This window comes from Rattus norvegicus, chromosome X (genome assembly GCF_036323735.1).
Source record: "Rattus norvegicus strain BN/NHsdMcwi chromosome X, GRCr8, whole genome shotgun sequence".
Lineage (NCBI taxonomy): Eukaryota > Metazoa > Chordata > Mammalia > Rodentia > Muridae > Rattus > Rattus norvegicus.
In genome coordinates, this window is record NC_086039.1 from 18,535,154 (window position 1) to 18,559,952 (window position 24,799).

General features: G+C 42.1%; 1 protein-coding gene across 4 annotated transcripts in view; it reads right to left on the reverse strand.

Annotated features, from left to right (window-relative positions):
• Positions 1-2,217: 2,217 nt before the first annotated feature.
• Positions 2,218-24,799, reverse strand: part of Shroom4 (shroom family member 4) — a 211,295-nt gene continuing 188,713 nt past the window's right edge. For 3 of the 4 annotated variants that reach the window (XM_039099796.2, XM_017602065.3, XM_006256763.5), the window contains 4 exons: positions 14,941-15,732; positions 10,288-10,468; positions 7,360-7,629; positions 2,218-6,306 (listed from right to left, as the gene is read on the reverse strand). In XM_039099796.2, the coding sequence (XP_038955724.1) occupies positions 6,037-6,306; positions 7,360-7,629; positions 10,288-10,468; positions 14,941-15,732 (1,513 nt within the window). In that variant the 3' untranslated portion in view covers positions 2,218-6,036. The remainder of the gene's footprint in view (positions 6,307-7,359; positions 7,630-10,287; positions 10,469-14,940; positions 15,733-24,799) is intronic. The other variant, NM_001191730.1, reaches the window with a different exon arrangement.

The following is a 24,799-nucleotide window of genomic DNA, read 5'->3' on the forward strand; positions in this document are numbered from 1 at the left end:
CTACCTGACAAACGTGGAGCACCCCCTGCCTGGCCTGGCCCTCACTGTGGGAGAGGTGCCAGGCTCCCCAGGCTGAGCTGCTTTTCTGGGCTTGCTTGCGGGGCACCTATGTGACAGTGCTTCGAGTGCCCCTTCGGCCAGTGCTGCAGACCACCTTTAAATAGCTGACCCAGTTGATCTGCGCCTACCTCCTGCCCAGCAAGCTCCGTGCTGCCACTCAGACACCTGTGGCATGCAGAGGCCGCCCATCCTTGAGCCTAGAAAATGTGAATCCATCACCTGTAACTGGCAGGGAGAGCGGGACTATCCAAGTCCAGTTATGAGAGTACTTTGTATGTTTAAAAAGCTTTTTTTTTCTTTTTAGATTACTCAGTGTAATGCTATTATAGTACAGAAATCCAAGCAGACATTCTTTGGAGCAGTGTCTTTTGTCCAAAGTTAGGTTTCCTCTTTAGGTACCCAGTGAGACCAACACTACAGAAAAACAACTGTCTCAATTGTATGTATGTCTCTTGTGTATAGGTTCATATTTGTCAGAGATTGTGGAGGCCAGAGGACACGTGTGATATTTCTTCTCTTGCTCTGCACCTTGTTTTCAGAGAGAATCTCTTTGGTAGACCTGGAGCTCACTGATTTGACTAGAGAGCGCGCTCATGTCTTCGACTCCCAGCACAGGGGATTTAGGGGTGTCCTCTCACACCCTGCTTTTACAGTGATGGTGGAGAGCTGAGCTAAGATCCTCATGCTTGCAAGTGCCTACTGAGCCACGTCCTCTGCTCCTTTTTGGACCTGGCCCCCTTGTTGAAAATTACTATAATTTTGAAGGTTTATTTCTTAATTCTCTTTATTTCAATGTATTGAAATGTATGTCCCTGTGCTTATAAAGAACTATCTCCTGTACTGTTTACTTTTAATACATTTTGAAATTTGGAAGTCTAAGTTCTGTACCTTGTTTGCTTTAAAGCTAGTTTGGCTATTCTGAGATCCATGCAATTCTGTATAAATTTTAGGATACTACTGAAATTTCAGCAAATGAAGCAAATTTCCATAAAATTAGGTTGAATTTGCAAATCAGTTTGAGGTATATAATCACCTTAGCGATATTATGTCATAAATGATGAATATGGGGTATTTTTCTGTTTAGAGCTTCCCCAACTTCTTTTATCCGCATTTTATTTTTAATGGAAAAGTCTTGCATTTTTGTAAATATATTTCCAGGTATTTTATGCTTTCCTATGCTATGGTGAATCAATCTATTTCCCCTTTAAACCCATTTATTTTGTTTTTGAAATTTACTCACAATAATTGTATCCATTTCTGGAGTACAACATGATGTTTCTATATATTATCAATGTGTAGATCACATGAGGTAATTGATACAGCCATCACCTCAATCATTTATCCTATCTTTGTCATGGATTATTTTATTTCCTTTTCAGATTGCTCCTTTGAGTTTGTATATTGCTATAGTCTAGATCTTTCTCCAAAAGGTAGGTTTTGAAAACTTAATCCTTACTGTAACTGCGATGGGAGACTAATAGGAGACACTGAGGCCTAGGCCTCCACCTTGAAGACTATATTGCTACCGATTACGAAAGACCTTAAGCTTTGACTTTGATCCCTTTTGTTTTCTCTCCTCTTGCTCCTTCTGTCATGAGGCACAGGAAAAAAAATCTCTCACCAGGCGCCAGACCCTCGATCTTGGACTTTTCAGCCTCTAGAACTATTTACTGTAAATTACAGTCTCAGATATACTGTTGTTATCACAGTGCAAAAAGAAGCTAAGAGACATATCAACCTCGCATCTGGAAACCTTGATTAATTGATTTGGACATCTGTGATTAATATGAGGCAAGAAAGACTGGATAAGCATAAAATCAAGACAATAAAAGTCTTCTGGGTTACATTTGTAACGTATTAGTGCTGGGTAAGACTGCTGATTACTTTTATCCTTCGGTAGTGACAGCAGGAATAGAGCTCTCAGACCTATTCTACTAAGAGGGCTATGGCAAACCCTGTTGTTTTACTGGTGACAATGAATGGAGTATTATTAAAACTATCCCTAAGGTGTCAGGCTATAAGTTTAAGAATATGAATAAGACTTTGGTCATACAGCTATGTGAGGAAGACTACAGATAAGCAGCCACGGTCCCTTTTACTGTTTTCACCAGGATTAGAGGATTTCAATGCCACAAGCAAAACATCAGAGACAAGTCCTTTTGTCCTTAGCACCTTTTATTGAAGTCTGACCCTTGATGACAACATGGCAGGCACATCAATGCCAGCCATGGTGGGAGTGGTGGAGGACACAATGCAGGAACATTAAGATTCAGAAAAATAATAGCATTACATTGGATAGAAAATTCCCCGAAATTATACAGCAAACACTGATTCTTTATCTATATACACTGCCCCACACCCCACCCCCTTCTAAGGATTTAATTTTCAAATAGTACAATATTCTGCCACATAATTATTACTGGCATACATAGCTCCTCTGGCAAAGAGAGAGAGTTACCATGTTCCACACTGGTAGACACAGCCAGAAGGACACTCGACATCCTCCATCTGAGGCTTGTTACTAGAAAAGGAGTATATCCAAGGAGCCTAGAGTTGACGGTGTGGTTCTGGTACCCCTTAGGCACCTTTCTTGGCACATGAGGTCAAATGGCAAACAGAAATATGAAGCCAATCTTCAAAGAGGTTTTTCATTTTTTTATTCTCTTTCCTTTCCTGTGCACCCAATCTCTCCCTTTTTAGGGCTTTAATTTCAGTACACCCATCCTATTCCCTTAGGTAAATACCCTTGGGTATTTACTTTTCTCTTAGCTGAGTCTTCAATTGTGGGACTTGAGGGGAGTCAATTATCTACAGTCCTGGGGTTGGGAAAGGAATAGGCATAGGATAGCAACCTTGCATCGATTCCTTTGTATCCACTACTCTTCTTTCCTATTATCCAATGAGATTTATGAAAATATTTGGAGGGAAAGAGGGGCCAATCAGCAACTTTTGAGGGGGCGGGTCAATCTTTTAACCTAAGTTCATGCTGCTATCTTCTCAGAGGCCTTGTAAGATGACTGATCCTAGAAACCAAGACCAGAGAGATAACCCATGGCAAGTAGCACTGGCAATTTACAGCGATGCCCACCCCTGTAGAAAGGCCACAGCAGGCGTAGGGCATACCAGTGTTAGTTCGGTCTACTGAGCTTTGGAACCCAGTATAGTTCTGAAATTATCTTTCAAATGCTTTGGAAACTCACCCTGTGTTCTGAATGCAACTGTACAAACCACTCTGAGGTGAGACAAGTGATAAAAACTGAGAATTAAGGCTGGGGCCGTAGCTCAGTGATCCAGCACTTGCCCAGTATACATAAGGTGTTGGGTTCCATCTCTAACAATGCCAAAGCAACAAACAAACAAACAAACGAACAAACAAACAAAGACAAACCACAGTTAATAGTATGTTGGTATCATATACTTAAGGTATAATAAACCTAACGAGGGCTACAAATACCCAACCTATGGCCATGATATCCAGTAAAGTGACCACTCCTTGTTCTACTGTAGGCAAACGCATCTTGGAATGACAGACCACATAACTCTCACTATCCTAATATAAGACATTTTAACTTCCTTATTGATTGTCCTAGGGTCCATTATATTATAAAAAAGGTAAGGCAAATGTGGCTTTTAGTCAAAGCAGTTCCTTACCTCTCTCAATTTTCCTTTGGGTAAACTCACAGCCATCCCGAACAAAATAGCACAGAACAGCATAACGCGGCACAGCGCTGTACAGTACTGTGTGGCACACCATAGCACAGCATAGCATAGCACAGCATAGCATAGCGTACCACAGCACAGCATAGCACAGCACAGCATAGCAGCTACTGAGCTTCACCGCTCAGTATACTCTTAGGGTTATATTGAATAATTTGTGATCTTGCACTTGAGGGGAGAATGGCAGTACTGATAGATAAACAGTGCTTATTGCAGAGGCGGCAGCACTAAAAAGCATACCGAATGGCTCACAGAAAATGTTCCCGCCCCTTCAGAATACCCTGCCAGCCAAGATTCTCCCATAGCTGTCAGACACAGTGTGCAGAGAATGGAAGACGGTGGCCGGTATTTGTAGCAGCCGTGAAGTTCCTTAGCAAATTCTTTGGTTGAATGAAGTAACACTGAAGCTACAGGGAATGTCCACGGACCCTGAGGAACTCAGCGGTAGCAGGTGGTAATGTCAGGGCTTGGTTTGTTTTGGGCTTCTGGGGGGTTGTTAGGCGATATCATCAAGGAATGTCCCCAGTTAGCAGGGAACAGAAGACTGAGCTAGATAGAAGGGTGGCTTGGTGATAAGTCCCCTCTTGCAATTGCCCACCTGAACGCTTTTCCAGGACAGAAGCTGGCTACCAATGTCAGGTCTTGGCGAGAGCAACAGCTTCAGTGCTTTGCACGTCAATCCCTCTTACCTGTGGTTTGACTTGCCAGAGGTTCAGTTCTCATGCTCAACCATGGTTGACGACGTTAAATGGAACATTGTAGAGTTGAATGGCTGATCAGTTTTAAATTATGTGCCACTCTGTGTAGTGTGATGAACTTCTGCTCCATCCCACTTGGATCATCAATCATCTATTTATCCAGTGTATCCATGCTATACAGGCAGCCTTTCTTTAGTCCCTTCTTAGTGCCCTCAGTGATGACATTAACAATTGCGCTATTTACAGGCTTTGGTACTATCACAGATTTCAGGCATCCGCCCCAGGGGATGCTTTACTACATAGGCCCCGAAGACAGGAGGAATAGTGTACGTCTAGATCCTGGATGAATCATAATTTGCTCTGAGGCTTGGCCCTGCCTGAAAATACTCTCCTGGTTTTAGTTCCTTGAGCTAGCCACTGTTTGGAAAAGCAGTTGTTAGGCGAATGCCTTCCACACTCGCTTTCTTTCCTTCATGTATCCTGTATCTTTCAGTTATAGGAGACCACTCTGGTTTCAAAGGGCAGTTAAAAACCATTGAACTCTACTTGGGAATGTTAAGGTAATAGTCATCCAGCCCTTAAGGAAGCACATAGCTAAGCTATGGCAGGGAGGCTATAAGTTCAAGGGAGAGATTTATTAGCTATTAGAAGCCGTGGTAGGAAGAATTCAAGGCCTTGGCACTCGCTTCCTTAGCCAGGGTAGACTTAGGGTTTACGTTTTCCTTCTGCCTAACTTGTTTTTTCTTGTCTCATTAGTTAAGAAAAAAAAGGAAAACATAATAAATACAATCAAAGACCATTTGAAATACGATAAAAACCCTCTTCCCCAGTAATGAAGCTGTGTTGCAAAGTCAACTGTCATAGAGAAATGTTAGAGGCTTGGAGAGCGAAACCCTGGCACGAAACTCCTAGTGATATCAGGACAGGATACTATACAAAGAGACAGGTCCATCATGTGAAGACAGGGTGAAGGCCACCGTAACAGTGCTGACAACTAGGTGTTGGGGAGGGTAGACATGGAACCACTTGGTTTAAGCCTATTACTAGAGGGGAGGAAGAATACACAGGTAGACTCCATGCTTGCTCCCCTTATATATAGCCTCCCCTTCCGCGCCTCCTGCTGCCAGGTTTGACAGAGGCCCTGAAACTGGTGTGAGGTGAATGTATTCAAGTCAAGCACATCTGTGTGGACAATGGCTAGCTAGGTCACTATCCCTAGGGAAGAGGGAAAATTGCACTGGTAGTTTAGCTTTGAACCTCAAGAGGGTAGGAGGGTAGTGTGGCAAGGGAGAGCATTGAGTTTGTGAAGTCTTTGGTATTCTGGTACAGAGATGAAGGCACTTTTTAAGTCTCATTTACTGAGAAAGAGCATGGCAGTGTAGCCATACCTCGCTGCAGCTCCATAGGAGAGAAGCATGGGGCCTTCCCAGGCTCTCCTTGATGGCTGGCCAAGGTAGATGGCTGGACTCATCTGCTAAGTAATTTCGATATACTTGGCTAACAAACTGCTCCTAAAGACAGAGCCCTTTTCCACTGGTGCAATGGCACACTTCTGCTGTAATTAGAAATTGCTGGGCCCCAAGTGCAGGCTCTCTTTGAGGCATTTAAGCTGTTCTTCTCCAAGTTTGATCTTCTCCTCCAGCTCTCTCTGCTCAATGATGAGAGCAGATTTCATCTTCACAAAGTGCTGGTAATCTTGGAGCTGGTCCTGCGGCAGGTAGCGGGAGACCATGCTGAACACCAGCTTCTCCCTGCGGTCCACATGCTCCTTCAGCTCTTTGGCATCTGCCAACTGGTTCGTCAGCTGCTGCTTCTTCTCTCTCAGCACCAACTGGGGAAGCAGAGGACCAATTAAATGCCATCCCGATCACGAGGCATCTGCACAGCAGTCTTTCACCAAGGAAGCAGTCACAGAGCAGCTACGCATTTTGGTAATTAATCAGCCTTAGATTCCCTTCTCTGAAGTTTACATTCATGCACAAACCTCCCTTTTCCCATAGCCAGAGGAAGAAAAGCACAACAGCAGTTTTGGACAGGGGTGTGTAATCACCTCTTTCTATCTTTTTTTTTTTCCTTTTCTTTTTTTCAGAGCTGGGGACCGAACCCAGGGCCTTGCGCTTGCTAGGCAAGCACTCTACCACTGAGCTAAATCCCCAACCCCCTCTTTCTATCTTTTAGGCTGTCTTTAAACCACGGACTACCACTTGGCTTGGCACAGAGGAAGCCTCTGACAAAGCCAATCTAAGTCCCTTCCATTACTGAACAAATTACAGCACAGCGATGCTTTCTCTATGGTGTCTCTGTATGAGTGGACATGCGTGTGGTGTGTGTTTGTGTCTATGCGTGTGGATGGAGCTCTTACTGTGGACTCAAAGCCACTTGTATAGGGAAAGGTAACGGAGTTTAATTCAAATATAATCATCGAATGAAATAACCTGTACCAGAGGGCCTCTTTGCAGTAAGGAGATCAGAAGCGAATTTGCTGCTGCTGTTGCTACTGCTGCTGCTTTTCCTGTTGTTGGTACTGTTGCTGCTTCTGCTACTACCCCCACTTTTATCACTACCATCACCACACCCCCATTAGCAGCTAGCGCTAATTCCATATTCACTCTGTTTGGGACCCTATTTTATGCAATTAACTTGGATTACCTCAGCCCTCACAGAAAATACGGGAAACAGATCGTATGCTTATTTCATTTCGTAAATGAAGCAAGGGAGACAGAGTAAGGCTACTTGCCTATAGTCACACACAGCTAAAATGTAGGAGGAAAACTTCAGAGCACCTATAAAGCTAGTGCTTACACCTTTGATGCTTGTTTTCAGTCCCCCTTAAAGGTGGAAGAGGCTATTTCTTCCATTTATCCCCCAGGGACCCCATCTGTACCTTCTCCTGGTTGGACTCAGCATCGATGCTGTTGAGAGCATTCTCTACCCGGGCCAGTCGTCCAGAGAGTGACAACAACAGGTTGACCACTTTGTCCAGGTCTCCAATAAACAAATGATACTTTTCCAACTCATTGGACTTGCAGACAGCTTTTAAGTTGACCTCCACCTCCTCTCCAAGGGCAGCGTTGGCATTGATGTCATCCAGTAGCCCACGCTGGGCCTCCCGCAGGACAGAAAGTTTTCTACTAATGCTTTCAATGAGCTGAATCTAAAAGAGTTATATGGAAGACAAAGGGTGAACGTGAAGATCAACAGAACCTGACCTAGGCTTCACAGAGCACGCGTATTCCTAGCCCTTGGAAGGCAGAGGCAAGGGAATTACAACCTGGCATGCAGACTGGAACCTTGGCTAAAGGAACAGATTACAAATGGAAGGGGAAGAGGGAGGGAAGGAGGGATGGAGGGAGGAAGGACTTTGGGGGGAAGGAAATACAGGTTGGGAGTGAAACCTAAGCAAGTGATAAGTAATTCCAGTTTCTTGAGCAGTTTATCTTCTCTCTCTGTTTGACAGGGATCACCACGTCACCACCAAAGTTCTTGACATTAGGTGAACCCAACATGGACCCAAGTGACATTTGTAAAATACAACCAAGATTATAAGAAATAGGAACTAGAGACCTTCCAAGACCCAACGTTGGTAAGAATTGTCATCAGATATTTTCCCGTTTAGGCATTCTAAGAATGCCGACATTTAGAGCGTTCCTTTCTAACAGTTCATTTGGAAATGATGATGGTGACCAAGAGTAGGAGATATCAAAGTCTACTGTCAGGAGAAGTTAGGAAATCATGATTGTGCTTGCAAGTATGGGGCGAAGAACCAGATCCGCTGATAGGCAGGAATTCAGGGATGTGAGTGGGAACCGTAACTAGGTTTCAAGACATTCTCAACATTGTTGTCACCTTCGATGTTCTCATTTAAACTCAACAGTCAGTGTCAAGGAAGTGGATTGTCATTTATTTACGCAGGAGACCAACCTCTGAGGACTGAGGGAATCTCTGCTCCTCTGTACCTGTGCTCTCCATCTTTGGGCTGGGGAAAGTGGACTGCATGCAGCTGCAGACTCATCACAGGCTCAGCCAGAGCTGATCTGGTTTTCTGGAACATGGCAAATTGATGACCTTCCTCCCCTTTCTTCCTTACACACAGACATAGCCCTGCCCCACCTGCAGTCCTAACAAATCACTCTCTGTTATTTTGTTCTTTGCCATTTCCAGTCATCTCTCTTCCCTTGGCTGGACTTTCATTATGTTTGTCCCTGGAAAGGCCAGGCCTTGAATAAGCACAGACCAGCTCTTGGCCATGTTCAAGAAACATAGACTCCAAGGAAGAACATCTGGATCAATAAAATTTGACACTGCCATGGTCTAATTATTTCCCTGACATTTTGCTTCAGATGGGAAACTGGAAAGAGTGCTTTTGAAAATGGCCTTATGTTTTCCTACCAGCCATGTCCTGAAAGGGAAATATGGGCAGACGAACAATTTACATTGAGTTCACATGTCCACAAAATGGCAAATTGGGCCTTTGAGGTTGCCATGACAACTCTATCTGCTTATGAAATAAAATAGGTAAGTGCAAGGGGTGGGGGCAAAATGATTCCAGGAACTTGATTAAAAAACTAGGCTACTGGTACTTAGAGGAAGAAAGGGAGGCTGGAGTTAACAACAACAATAACAACAACATCCCCATTTATCTATTTTGTATTTTCAAGAGATAATTGACCATCATTGCAAATAAATAATAGTCTGCCAGCCTATAATTTCTCCTTAGTCTGTCTGTTCTCTTTCACAGAAACTTACAGAGAATACAAATTAATGGCACTGCCATTGGCCAGGGCTCTGATGTACTGTAAGCAATGAGTTAGCTTGCTTAATTCAAAGGGACAGTATGGCACCGTGGAAATTCAATCCAGGACCTATAATTTAGTCTCTGACCCCTGGAAAAGGTAATCTCCTTTAGCTGGTAAAAATGTGGGGGCAACAGTAACACTTCACAGGGCTAGAGCCGCAAAGCAGTGGTCAACACTGGCCTGGCCGGTCCAAGGGCTCTGCGTTCAGCCCTAGCACTACCAGGAGTAGGGAGCGGGGAGGGAGGGAGGGAGGTTAGGGGTGCAGCTCAGCATAAAGTGCTTTTCTAACACATGCTAGGCCCTAGATTTGATCCCAAATACTCCCAATAATGCTAATGAGAGAATCTTTCAGGTTTTAGCACTTAGATCAACAGCAAAGCACCATAAGGTCCTGGGTTCAATTCCCAGTAAAATACACACACAGAGCCACACCCACAGACACAGACACACACACACAGACACACACACACATAGACACACACACAGATATACACACAGACGCGCGCGCACACACACACACACACACATACACACACACACACACACACACACACACACCTACATTGTGATAGCCCTAAGGATTAGCGAGAATAATTACTGCTAATACTGTATTACTCATTAGAGAACAGACTGAGGAGAGACTGCTTGGTTTCCCTACTGAGACACAGGGATTAAAGACATGCTAAAGGGTGTGGAGGGCTAGTTGTCCTTCATATACTTAACTGAATGCTAAAAATCTCTGGGACCCCCAGTGAACTAGACTGTTCGGGGGAGGGCGGCAATGGGGGGAGGGTGGGGAGGGGAACACCCATAAGGAAGGGGAGGGATTAGGGGGATGTTTGCCCAGAAACCGGGAAAGGGAATAACACTCGAAATGTACATAAGAAATACTCAAGTTAATAAAAAAATAAAAATAAAAAAAATACATCATTGCTTATTTGTAAAGAGTTAAGGAAAGAAGAGAGTCAAGAATGGTCCAAGGATTCATAAAAAAAAATCTCTGGGATATACCTTACCTTTTTTTGAGCCAGTTCATAGTCAACTCCCTCCTCTCCCAGGCCTGCCTCAGCCATCTCAGGCTGCTGTTTTAACTTGTTCAGCAGTTCTGCCTTGGCCACAGAGATATTATAATAAGCTGAGTAAGAGGTAGGGATTCCTGAGGCCCCTGTAGGAGGTGAGAAGTGCTGAAACTCTTGTCTGTAGAAAGAAAAGGTGACCATTTGAGTACGTATGTCGAGAGATCACTGAGGCTTCTCTTTTCTTAGTTTTCACTACCTGTAATATTTGACAGCACTTCCCATAGCTGGTATAATACAACGGAACAGAAAGCAACATTCAAACATAAACAGGTAACATGAAGATGATCTAAAAGGCAAGTGAAGGTAAACTTTAAGAATGAAGAAGTCTATTGCCATTTCCTTCGATGTCCCTGAACTTAGTAGTTCATAGGGCTTCTTTATCATTTGCCTCAGTCATTAACACCCCATTAAAATATGGAAGAACTTACAAGACCTCAAAATTGTAGACTTCTGATGACAAATGAGTCACCTTAATGATTCATGACCTTTAGCAAGGGGCAGCAGAGAAATGTGTTCCTCTAAGCTTGATGACCTCTCCTCTAACTAAGTACAGAGCCCGCTCAGTCCAGCTCTATCTGATCTGCTTGTTCATAAAGGTACCCTGTGACTTGCCTCACACTCTTTTCTTTGATCCTGATGCCACTCCTGCTTGAAAAATCCCCTTTGCTGTAGAGGTCCCACAGCAATGCCTGTGACCTTAGCTATGGTCACCACTCAGAATGCTGGGATCATCATCCCTGCCAAGGACTTGTCACAGCCCATCCATCACATGAGCTCTTCTGATACTGCTTCCTCTATGACAACCCTTCGGCTGGAAAAGGGACAGCACCCTTCCACTTGTGGCATATTCTCGCTAGCCCCAGCCTCCTGCATGGGTTCAGAATGACATGGGGAAGATGAAGCCAGTGACACCCAGGGGCTCGACAAGTGTAGCAGCAGACCTTGTTATCTTGGGGTTACCAAAGCCTGGGGGTGTGTAAAATTTTGTTTCTCAGAACCCCAGGCAATGAAAGAGAATTTCTCCTCCTGAGAAAAAAAAGTAGTTCTGTCCCTACCCTGGCTTGGATTTGGCCTCTTCTGCCATTAAGGCTTCTGGTCTGGTGGAAGTAAAGGAAAATGTCAGGTTTCAGTGATTAAAAGGGAGAATAACTCTGCCTATGGTCTGTGCAAGGGCAACGTCCACTCCACTTGGGTCTGTGTGTGCGTCTGTCTGTCTGTCTGTCTGTCTGTGATCCCTTTGCTGGGCAGCCTATTCCTACTATCCACCTGTCTGTGTCACCAGCCCCTTCTAACCTCTGGCTGTTCGAAAGGGAACAGAGGAGAAAGTCATTAGTCATTTCTGTAGCTATTTGTAGCTCTTAGATAAAGGTCAAATATAATGGCTAAAAAGCTTCCAAAGCTATTTACCGATTCATGCTATGCTGTCTCTTAATTCATCACACAAAGGCAACCCGGGCATGCCAATATTCCTCACTCTGGAGCTATTTATTTTACACATGGGCTTGCAAGATTAGAACTATAGTACTAATATATACACGGTGCTTATTATACTCTAGAAACTGTCTCAAGACATGCAACGCCCATGTACACAGCATACACGTGTATATATGGACACATGCAACTGATTCATCACCATAACCACTTTACGTAGCAGTATCATGGAGAACCAAGAGGTAAAATTATATTCCCCAGGTCAGTAGACAGTGAACTGTACACCAATGGCAACCCGACTCCACCTCTGTGCCTTTATCTTTTACACTCTGTGATAGTGACAAGTGAACACCTTGGCACTCTAGAAAGCTCTATTTGTAAGGACCTCTCTAGCTGAACTGCGTCTTTGATATCAGAGAAGAGAAGATTGTAAAGGTAATACAAATAAATGAACTTTGAGAACTCCTGTTTATAAGGACTTACGGTACATGCCAATGCTCTGAGTCAGAAACTGTAAAGACCAACATTCACATGCCCCATGGAAAGTCGGCTTCTCAGCAGCGATGGCCCTGCACCCATTACAGTAGCTCACGTTAAGCACTGTGCTCTAGGGTTCTTTTTCTCATTACTTTCATGAACAGAGAAGGGATTACGAGAAATCGATAAGAACCTAATCTGAATTTGAAAGTCAACATTGCATAAAAGCTCAGAACATTCCACTGAGCAATGACAGACGTGCTTAGACTCCACAAAGCCAACTAGATCTAGAGTGGCACTAGTCATTCGACTGGAGCAACATTTGATCACTTCCATGACTTCCTTCCATATGTCTTCCTACCAAGTCTGAACCTAAGAAGGAAATGTGTGGTAGAGATACTATGGTTTAACATGGCTAAAACTTGGCTGTCTTTATTTGCATTTCAGACCGAAAACCTTACCCTTCTATTGGCTCCAACACCATCTTATACCTTCCTAGGATCTAAAAAAAAAATCTTTTCCCAGAACTGAAATAGCAAACCAATGCTGTAGGCAATGAGCTAGACTGCCTGGCTTCTGGTTAGCTGTGAGCCTGTGACAAAGTTACATCCCCTCCCTTTTCCTTTTTCCTCTGAAAGGAAGAGGACAGTAGTTATAACTCTTTCTTAGGTCTGTTTGGGGAGACCAAATCAATGCTTCAGTATAAACACATTCTAAATTTAAGATACTTATACCTACACCTGACCTTCTAACCTCACAACTTAGCGGCACAACTCACTATCGGATGTCAGTGGTTGCTTTGATGATTACAGTGACGGCCACTGCTGCTTCCCAGCACCACAAAAGGTTGACGTACAGCCTCTTGCTAGCCTAGGAAAAGGCTAACACTTCCCGACCTTAAAGTGTCCTTTCTACTGTGTTCATGGTGCATCTGTACACTGTAAACCCGAAGAAAGAGGAATGTGAGGAATGATCTGTCCATGAAAATACTTAAAATCATGCTCAGCATGTGGTAAACAGGTGAAGAAACATCAGCTGTGATGGAAACGATGCTCTTCTTTAAATCTTTATCATTGGAAGAAACATCTAGAATTGATTCTGGCAGCTGGAAGCCAAGGCTGTGTACAACCGAATGTATTCCCCTGCATTTTATAATTTGTCATAAATAACCTCTGGACTGGGTTATAAGATACCTAGTAATAGTGATTTCTTTCTCAGTAGCCTGGGTCAAGACAAGAAAAGTTCATAAAGGAGAAAAATCCACAGCCTGGAACTGCTACTTCTGGCACGTATTACCCTAGGAGAGAGAAGATAACCTAAAGTCCCAGGCAACGAGAAGACTAAGATCCTTCTGAGAGAGGTTGGAGGAGGAGGAGGAGGAGGAGGAGGAGGATGAGGACGAGGATGAGGAGGATGACAATGAGGATGAGGAGGAGGCGGTTATGGCAGCCGTAGCAGCTTAGATTTAGAGGCAGACAGATCTGGATTTGAGTCTTTGCTGCATAATGCTGAATTAATTAGTCCCTTATTTTGCTCAACTTCAGCTGCCTCATTTGTCAAATGGAGGTATTAATGGCCAACAGGGATGTTGGGAAGAATAACTTAAATCATGTACATTAAACACTAGGCAGTGTCTGGCACATAGAAAATGCTTAATTGAAAACTTATTTGATTATCTATTTTGTCTTTTGAAATATTAGTTCAATGCCTACTATCTGCCAGGTAACCTTTCAATCTCTCAGCTGTGCTACATAACAACCACAGCACAGTTTCTGCACCGTATTTTCCAGTTGCAATAAGGCAGCTTGAGAAGCAGCCACATGTGGTCTGCTAAGGGCTTCTCCCTGAGCACAGGAGCTGGGATTTATAAATGCTTTCTTTATGGCACCTCAGAGAACTGCTCAATCAGCTCCAGATAACCAAGTAACAAGATTAGCCTGTCCATAAAAGTCACATAAACAAGGTACTTCTAATAGCAGCTCCTCCCAGGCAAGATCCTGCTATAAAAAGATTTAAAGCAAGCAATTAGGGGACACCTGTCTGCTCATCCCCAGTGGGGCTCTGAAAGAGGCCAGGCGGAGAGCTAAGAGCCCCGGCACTGAGCAATGGCGATCATGGTGTTTCTGTTTGGGAGCAGAGAGGACAGATACACAGCATGATTATCCAGACCAGTAATCATGTAGGAGTCATGTGGCAGTCCGCAATCCCATTTGGATCTCATAGCTTACCCTGTCAGCTATTGCTTACGGTCTGACAGAGCAAATGCAAAGCAAATGCTAAGCAGGACGTGAAAAAGACAAAGACTGCACTGAGCTGTTATCACTGTGTAAGTGTCTAGCCCTGGCAACATCTTTCTACTGGTGTTGGGGGAAGAATTCAGAGGCCCAGGCTACTGCTAGAGCACACGGTTCAGGGAAGGCCTAGGACAGGCAAAGAACGGTTTATATATTATTGATATATTGATACATAGATATATTAAAGATACACTGAGAAGCAACACCATATTTTCTTAATGATAGGGATAAAACCCTGAACTTCCACTTCCTGAACAGCTACTATGTACTACTCATGTATTCATGACTAAGGATCAGTGTCAGAGAGCTGGCAAGTGGGAGAGGACAAATTCAATTCATGCTGCTGGCTGCCTGGTCTGGGACCCCAATATCTTTCCCAAACACTTACTTTGGGGTCACAGTAGCTTCTTGCTCAGTTGTCCTCCACAGTCCATGAGCGCCGTAATAGCAAGGAGGTTGAGCTTTCTCGGGCTGGGTTACAGGGTAGCTCCTTACTGCAGGCACAAAATTGCTGGGATGCACAGCATAGGCCTCTTGCTCTTGGAGGCTCTGTGAACTCTGCCTTGAGGCTTCCTGGTGGCCCATCTTCAGGGACTGTGGCTGCTCCTCTGTAATAGGGGCACATGATCCAGTGGTTTCTGAACTAAAATACTGGGGCGGTAGGTCCTCTTCTTTCTCTCCCTTCTCCTCTTGCTCCTTCTCCTCCTCTTCTTCCTTTTCACATTGCTGCTGCTGCTGCTGCTGCTGCTGCTGCTGCTGCTGCTGCTGCTGCTGCTGCTGCTGCGCTGCACGAAAGAGCCTATATTTTTCCCAATTGGGAGGAGGAGGGCGAGGGGGAGGAAAGGCCTTCTTTCGGGCCCCAAGAGTATCTGGCTGAGTCTCACTGCCTTTACTAAATGATTCCCTTTGCTGTTTCCCCCAGGCCCGGGTGTTTTGTGGCTCTAAACTGATGTGACTCTCAGAGAAGGCTCGGCTCCGCAGTGGGCGGGGCATGGAGGCAACGGAGCTCTCATCCTCATAAACTGAAGATTCCTCTGGAGTGTTCGAGGCATGTTTGAAGTCTCCAAGGAGGTCAAGCGAAGAGACTGCTCGGTAGTTTGACAAGTCCAGTGCTGAGTTCTCAATGTGAGGCCGGAAGGGAGCAGACAATGACAAGTTGGCCTTAGAATGAGCCATTTCCCTGCAAAAGAGCAGATAAACATTGACCAAGGCAAGCATGCGATGGATGGGCCCCATATTTTGGATGGCATAATTTCTGAAATGTTAAGATGGCCACAAAATCCTAATATGTGTAGTAAAAGTAATGGCCATAGTAATAAGAATATAATAACAATGACAGCGAACATTTTGTTGTGCATAAACTGAGTACTAAACACTAGAGCAGTGGTTCTCAACCTTCCTTATACAGTTCCTTATGTTGTGATAACCCACCAAACCATAAAATTATTTCCATTGCTACTCCATAGCTGTACTTTTCCTACTGTTATGAATCATAATGTAAGTATCTGATATGTGACCCCAAAAGGGTTGTGACCCACAGGTTGAGAACCACTGCTCTAAGTGTTTACATTCAGTGCTCTCCATGGTCCAATTTATTTTCTCCTTACAATAAACCTAGGAAGTAGTTCTTACAGTTTGGATTTATCACTTGAGAAACCAAGACATAGTCAGGATAAGTAAACTGTCCAGGGTTATAAAGGTTACACGGTAGAGCTACGATTGGAAATGGAACTATTCAGCTACAAAATCTAAATATACAGCTGGTACCTCGGTCTGTTTCAAACACTCAGACCTGATATGCAATAGTCTAGGGCTTTCAATCCTACTTGTTCTACTTCATTTGCTGATTTTCTCTATTCTTTAATGAAAAGTTTCTAGTGTTTAGAAATAGTGATTTCCGTAATGAATATCTATATTCCCACTTACTACCCAGAATCCACACATTTTAATACTTTGACTATCTAAAGTCCATGACTGCTTTGTGTTGTGTCACCCCTCCCTTCCATTGCCTTACTGCCAATGTGATACAAGGTATGTTATAAATGAACTGCACATAGCTTCCCTGTGCTTACATATGTAATAAAAATATGAAATAAGCTATTCACAGGTATCTGCCACTTTTGGTAAAAAAAATTCCTTCTGAAATGTCAAAAAGAATCGTTCAATTCGAGGCTTTTCCAAAAACTGACTCTCACCTGTATTTGGGTTCAGTCTGGATTGGGAGGATAGTTTTATTTTGTTTCCTTGGTTTGTGGGGTTTTGTTTTTGTATTGGGATTTTGGTTATTTTTCGAAAAAGAATTTAAAAGTTAGGTGGGTATTGAGTGTGAGAGGATCTGGAAGGACTTGGGGAAGGGGAAGAATATGATCAAAATATTTAAATTTGAAAATATTTTTAAATTACACACACACACACACACACACATCTTATGAAACTGCTACAAGTAAAAAGTATATTGTTGAGTAATAGAACAAAACAGTGAATTTAGAAACAAGATAGACTAGCCAGGCATGGTAGCGCATGCCTTTAAACCCAGTATTCAGGAGACAGGCGGGTCTCTATGAGTTCATGGCTAGCCTGGTTTGCATAGTGAATTATAAGACAGTCAGACCTGTCTCAGAGAGACCCTGTCTCAGAAAGAAAAAGAAAAGAAAACAAGAAATAAGGTAGACTATAAAAAATCCTATAAAAAACCTTCTAAAACAAGGAGATAAAGATTGTTCAATAAATCTTTTGAGACAACTTTTGACTGGTGCTATATATGTCCATATATTTAATATTCTATTTATATTTATACAAATAATAAAATTGAAATTTAAACTATTATCTCTCATTAGGAGAAATAATACTTTTTAAGTTATAAAAGAAAAATCTCCGTTTATCAAATTTCAAACTTCTACATGGTAAGGCTTATCAAAATTAAGTGGCACCTCTTTAGCTGATTATAAAGGGTTAAGCCCTTTAAACTTAGGGTCTGATTTCCTATGGTGGCCTGTGAGCAATCAACATCATGCTGAGTCCTGCTGCCAGGCCATTCCAAGGATTCAATTAGACCAGCAGACAGACTATGCATTCAGCAGTTGTGATGACGGCTGAGACTATTCCTTTAAAAATAACCGTGTAGATAATGCTAACCAAGTACAGATACAAGGGAAAGAGCACATCACTGCCCTCATCCCTAGTTCCCACATGGATCAGAAATTCCTACCCACAGAGCTCCACTACTCTCATCTGGGTCTTGGCCTCCGTCTTTACCTGCCCAAACTGTCCTACCTCACATATCCCTTAACAAATAAAATAAAAAGTAGTGGGTGGACAACAAAAAGATGTCAAATCTATATCAGGCAGAGAGGCCACTCCTGATGATCTTCTCTATTATTCTTAAAATAATTACCCTGATTCTACCTTGCATTCATTTTTCCTTGAAAAGAATACCCTAATGCCAGTGATTGGAATATATGATAAAGATCGAATTACACCAAATCTTTCCCTTTCTTTCTTCTTGTTCTTTGAGTATGGGTGTCAGAGTGTGCCCCCCCACACACAGGCGTGTGTATGTATGCATGCCATACTGTATATATGTATGTGTGTGTATGCATGTGTGCCTGCATGTACGTGCATATATGTGTATGCATGTGCATGCATATGTTTGAGACAGGGTCTTGTTACATAGTTCAGGCTAGTTTCGAACTTTAAATCCTCATTTGTTAGCCACATAAGAACTATTATCACAGGAGTTATCTTTTCACACTCAGAAGCCCTGAATCTTTTGAATGCATAGAATCAAACATCATAAGCAAACTGTAAAGGTCAACAAATAGGGTCAGAAACAAAGTTAAGACTGTTGCAACTGACCACAGACCATAATAGTTAAACTAAAATAAGAGAAAGCTCTACAGAAACTTTTCTAACGCTTTCTTTTGAAGACTCCAGTTAATTTTTACCAGTCTTTTCTAAGAATATATATACAAAACTTAAAGTATTAGTGAAGAGAATCCAGAACGATGTTAAAAGTACATCATAAACATGTGTGTTCACCTTAGAAATTCAAATCTTGCTCAGGGGCTGGAGATATGGCTCAGCAGTTAGAGCACTGACTGCTCTTCCAGACGTCCTGAGTTCAAATCCCAGCAACCACATGGTGGCCCACAACCATCTGTGATGGGACCTGATATACATGAAGGCAGTGTACTCATACGTAAAATAAATCATTCATATAGCTCATAATACTAATAAATCAAAAGATAGATGTTATAAGATAGCTTCCCTAATATCTAAATTTCATTGCAATCCTCAGGCCTTTTGTAGACTTAAAAAGCTACTAGCAGGGAAACGTAGCTAGTCCTATAAAAGCATCACATTGTTTATATCCAGGGATTCACGCATGTAAGGCTAATGCTTTACCATGGAGCTATGCCCCTAGCACCACAGCAAAACAGTAGAGACATTCCTATAAAAGCTGGGAACAAGGGAACCTGTGCACTTTCCCAATTAGTGCTTAATATTGTTTGAAAAATGCTATAGATGTGATTTGCCATGATGATGATATTTTTATCTAAAAATTCATGATAAGTGAAAATGTATACCAACAGTAAGAAAATTCAATAAGGTATCTGGATATAAGATGAATATATAGAAATTAACTTTCTTATGCATACAACAATTAGAAAATATAATGGAGAGTAAGATCATACTTGGCACGGCAATTAAAAAGATAAAATATCTAGAAATAAACCTAAGCAAGAAATATTGTGAAGCTATATGCAGAAAACTAGAAAACTTTATTAAAGGACATAAAACAATATGTGCATGAATGAAAAGACATACAGTTTCCTAGCAAGGATGACTCAACATTGTAAAGATATCAAATCTACCAAAATTAATATATAAACTTAATATGAGTCCAATAAATTTGCCAGCAGTTGTGAGTTTTGGAACATTATTCCAAATATTATATGGGAAAATGAAATTGTGATTACCATGAAGAGTAGCAAAGAGTCCTAAGGGAGGAGGAGCCTTACCACTTAGGAAATATGTTCTAAAGTTACAGTAAATAAGGTAGTCTCACAATTAGAAAGGTAGATTCTTAGTAGAAAATACACAATACTGGCTGGAAGTAGTTGCACATATCTGTAATCCCGACATTTGAGAAGGAGGCTGAAGCAGGTGGATTGCCACAAGTCTAAGGCCAACCTGGCCTTACTCTAAATAAGTAATAAAAACAGCGAAACCCACAGAATGCTAAACTGGTAAATTCAAACCCATGTGAAGTTAGTTTATGGTAAGCTAAGCTAGGAAAGATGACTCATTTAATACAGCTTTGGAACAACTGGATGGTTATTAGTGACAATGTCAAACATCTATGTCACTCCAATTAAATACACACACACACACACACACACACACACACACACACACACACAATTTCAAATATAAAAAAGACATTGTTATAAGTTCTAGAGGAAAATAGGAAAACACCAGAAAAGCTTTAATCTTAAGATTAAATTCTAATGTAAGTCACTAAATACAGAAATAATCAAAGATAGGTGATATAGTTGATTTCCAAAAAATTTAAAAATTTATGATGAGAGGAGAATATCAGAAACAAAACCAAAAGGTAATGATATGCTGAGAAAAGTCTCTGTTTTCTATGCAACTAAGAGTCCACTGCCTTCGGGGGGATGGAACAGAGATGGAGGGAACAGACAACTAATAACTGGCCCAACTTGAGAGCCATCCCATGGGCAAGCACCAATCCCTGACACTGTTAATGATACTGTTATGCTCACAGACAGAGTCATGGCTGTCTTCTGGGAGGCTCCACCCAGCAGCTGACTCAGACAGATACAGACACCCAAACAGCCAAACAGTGGATATTGAGACTCTTATGGAAGAATAGGAGGAAGGATTGCAGACCCTTTCTAAGGGGATAAGAACTCTATAGGAAGACCAACAGAGTCAACTAACCTGGACCCCTGCGGGCTCCCAGAGATTGAACCACCAACCAAAGGATATACATGGCGGGACCTAGTGCTCCCTGCACATGTGTAGCAGATGTGCAGCTTGGTTTCCATGTAGGTCCCAAACAACTAGAACAGTTGCTATCCTAAAAGCTGTTGCCTGCATGTGGGGATATGTTCTTCTAGCTGGGCTGCCTTGTCTTGTCTCAGTGGGAGAGGAAGCGCCTAGCCTTGTAGAGAACTGAAGTGCCAGGATGGGGGGGAGATACCCAGGGGGCCCCTACCTGCTCAGAGGAAAAGGTGAGGGGTGATGGGGGGAAGAATTGTGGGAGTGGGTGACTGGAATAGGGCAGTGAGCTGGATGTAAAGTGAATAAGTAAAAACAAATTAAATTAAAAAACAAATACATCTGTGCCCTTGACATGTACAGCAACTCTCCACAATGGAAACCAACAACACAACGGCAAAAGAAAAAGTATATTATTCATAGCAAAATGAGGATGTCTTATCAACATAACAGAAAGTGTTCAACACATATAAACATTTAAACTATATATACAAATGATAATGAACCATTTTAAAGTGAGAACTTATAAGGGTGTAAGGAAACAGGTGGTCTCTTTGTGGAAGTGTAAACTGGTATAATTTCTACAAAGGTCATTTGTAAAGTAAGGAGGCTCAAAATTGCTTATCATTTAACCCAGCAGTTCAATTTCTAAGGATTTTACATATATATTATGTACATATATATTATATACACATATATATTCTATGTTTATATTTCAACATGAACTCAGCTGGATATGTATAAAGATACTCATTATAGCTTTGTGCATAATCACAATGATGGAAATATTCTAAATGTCTTTCTATAGGAATTAAAGTAAAAGAGAAAGAGCTAAATATGGAATACTCTAGAGCTGTTCAACGTGACACAACTGATCTGAGTACAAATTACATACAAATCTACAGAACTATCACAAAAATAAAAAAGCAAGATATACAATCAACTGCACAAAAAGTACACACCAGTCTTTTGGCATACGAGAAACTTCTAAGTACTTGGTGAGGAACTTGTGCTGGTTTCAATGAAATTGGCAGCCACGGTGTCATAAGTAGTGCTATAAGGAGGCATGGCTTTGTTGAAGGAAGTGTGACACTGTGAAGGCACACTTTGAAGTCTCAGCTGTTTAAGCCACTCCCAATGTGGCATTTGTTTCTGCTGCCTGTGGTTCAAGATGTAGAACTCTCGGTTCTTCTCTGGCACCATGTCTGCCTGCATGCTGCAATGCTTCCCTCCATGACAACAAGGGACTAAACATTCAAAACTGTAAGCCAGCCCCAATTAAATGTTTTCTTTTAAGAGTTGAGATCCCATAAGAACAACAATGCCAAGCAACCAGAGCGTCCAGGGACTAAGCCACTACCTAAAGACTATACATGGACTGACCCTGGACTCCGACCTCATAGGTAGCAATGAGTATCCTAGTAAGAGCACCAGTGGAAGGGGAAGCCCTTGGTCCTGCCAAGACTGAACCCCCAGTGAATGTGATTGTTGGGGGAGGGCGGTAATGGGGGGAGGATGGGGAGGGGAGCACCCATAAAGAAGGGGAGGAGGAGGGGTAGGGGGATGTTGGCCTAGAAACTGGGAAAGAATAACATTTGAAATGTAAATAAGAAATACCCAATTTAATAAAGATAAGGAAAAAAAAAGAGTTGCCATGGTCACGGTGTCTCTTCACAGCGATAGAAACACAAAGACATCGTATGGATGGATCTGAAGAACGTCCTTCTAATATAATATGTGTAAGTCTATGATAATGTAATGAGCATACAGTAAGTGTGGGCAAGTATATAATATAATTGGAGAAAATTTCTTTAACAATTCTGTTACTATGTACAATCAATATACAGCTATAAAAAGGGGACAGAGAAATTCAAAATATTTAGTAACATTCAAAGTTAACATAAAGCATAAAACTGATATTATATACTTTCCTGCCTGGAGCCTAAAGTATTCGGAAAAACACACACACAGGCTCCCCTGTCACACTTCTTCTATTCCTTACCCATATATATTCTGCTCCCTTTCTATCTCATTCTTTTTCCTTCCTTTCTGTGACTTGTCAAATTCACATTTAATTATCACTTTCCTGAGGAAGTCTTTCCACCCCTCAAGTATGAGGCCAAGTGGACGGTCTCAGAGCCCATCAAATATAGTACTGCTTAGCTACCTACCCCTTAATCATGACCATTCTGAAGGTGACAGCCACGACATGTTCACTACTATATTATCACCAGGATACAGCATGGCATCTAGTAGAGAGCAAGTACTCAGAAATTTCTTTATGACTATGGTAAAATAAAAGTCACATCTATTGTACCCTAGCGCCAAGGGCAAAGCCACTAAGCAAAAAGAACAAGAAATCCTAGGTAAATCGGAGAGTAGCTCCCAATTTCTTCCGAATCTAACTGAGGTGTGTGTGTGTGTGTGTGTGTGTGTGTGTGTGTGTGTGTGTTGGTGGTAGAGGAGGGAATAATATTTAGCTTATGGCTGTGCTTGCATAGCAAGTATACTAAATTCCTTATTTCTTTGGAGTGGTGTAAGCAAATATAAATTATTAATTCTGTCAACCACATAGTGCTCTCTAACTTCGTTACTGGCTTATGTCTGCTATGGTACTCTAGGATCTCTACATTACTTCTAATTAGGTAACGGAAGCACCCTTGCTGTGATTAACACTCAGTCTAGTGAAGGCCTTCCTTAGTGACACATCTTGAAAAAGATGCTACTTTCTACTTGTCTGAGTTAGGGTCTCATTGCTGTGAACAGGCACCATGACTGGCAACATTTAAATTAAAGGACAACATTTATTTGGGGCTGGCTTACAGGTTCAGAGATTCAGTCCATTATCATCATGGCAGGAAGCATGGCAGCATCCAGACAGGCATGGTGCTAGAGAAGGAACTAAGAGTTCTACATCTTGATCTGAAGGCAGCCAGGAAGAGACTGAGTCACTAGGCCTGGCTTGAGCTTCTGAGATCTCAAAGCTCATGCTCTAGTGACATTCCAATGAAACCAGACCTACTCTAACAAGGCCATAGCTCCTAATCATGCCACTCTGGATGGCCAAACATTCAAAGACATGAAACTATGTGGGTCATTCCTATTCAAACTGCCATACTACTTGCTATGGTATGGATCTGGAATGAGCCTCAAAAGCTCACATTATAGGTTTGGTTACAACCTTCGCGTTATTAGGAGCTGGTGAAAATATTTAGAGATGATAATTAGTAGGAAGTCTTAGGTTGCTGTGCATGCTCCCTCAGAGGAAATTTCAGGACTCTTCTCCTATTAAATTTTATACCCAAGCAGGAGGTGAACAGGCCCTCTGCACCATGTTCTCTAGCCATCACAGACATATTGTCTCACCACAGGCCCAAAGCGATGGAGCCAATGGGTCACTGGTGGAAATCTTCGAAACTGTGAGCTGAAATAAAACCCTACCCATTTTCCAATAGTTGGCACCTAATGCCTGAGGATTAAAAAAAAATTAAGTCATCTTTCCACTGTAGCTGTACTTTACAGTGCTTGACTCGAAGCTCTTACCTGTTTTGTTTTTTTCATTTCTCAAGTACCACATGTTAGGCTCCATGGTATTTCATTTATATTTACCATTCCAGATTTTATGAATCAAAATGTAAGTATGAAGGAATTAGTAAATCTAAAAGATTCGTGAGTAAATTGTAATGCTAGTTTATGTTAGTGGTACATGTTCTAAAAGTTCTTTCTGGGACATGATCCAAGAGTGGGATATTGCCAGCTTTGACAGCAGTTCTTAATGAACATGAATCCTAATCCAAATTACCCAGGGGAGATTGCTTATGTGCAAATATATACAGCCTTGTCCCTAATTGGGATTTCAATCTCTGCAGTGGATCCTAGGAACTGAAATTTTAAACAGCAACTCAAGGGATTCTAAGCATGCGCTTAGAGGCATGTACAGAGGCAAGAAACCAGAGTGAAGCCTGGTAGGGTGGGTTGTTGTTGTTGTTGTTATTGTTGTTTGGGGTATAGCTGTTTGTTCTAACTAGGTTGAATTTGAAACTAGTCATGCTGTCCCTACCCCTCATACACACTGAGTTGGTAATTCCTACATTCTGTGCTTGTATCTCCAACCCCCTTCTCCATATTGATTTCCAGTCTAGTCCTTATGTGATGCGGTGGTTTCACAAAAAGTGTATAACTCTCATCATTTTCTTCAAGTATTAAAACTGAAAAGGCTA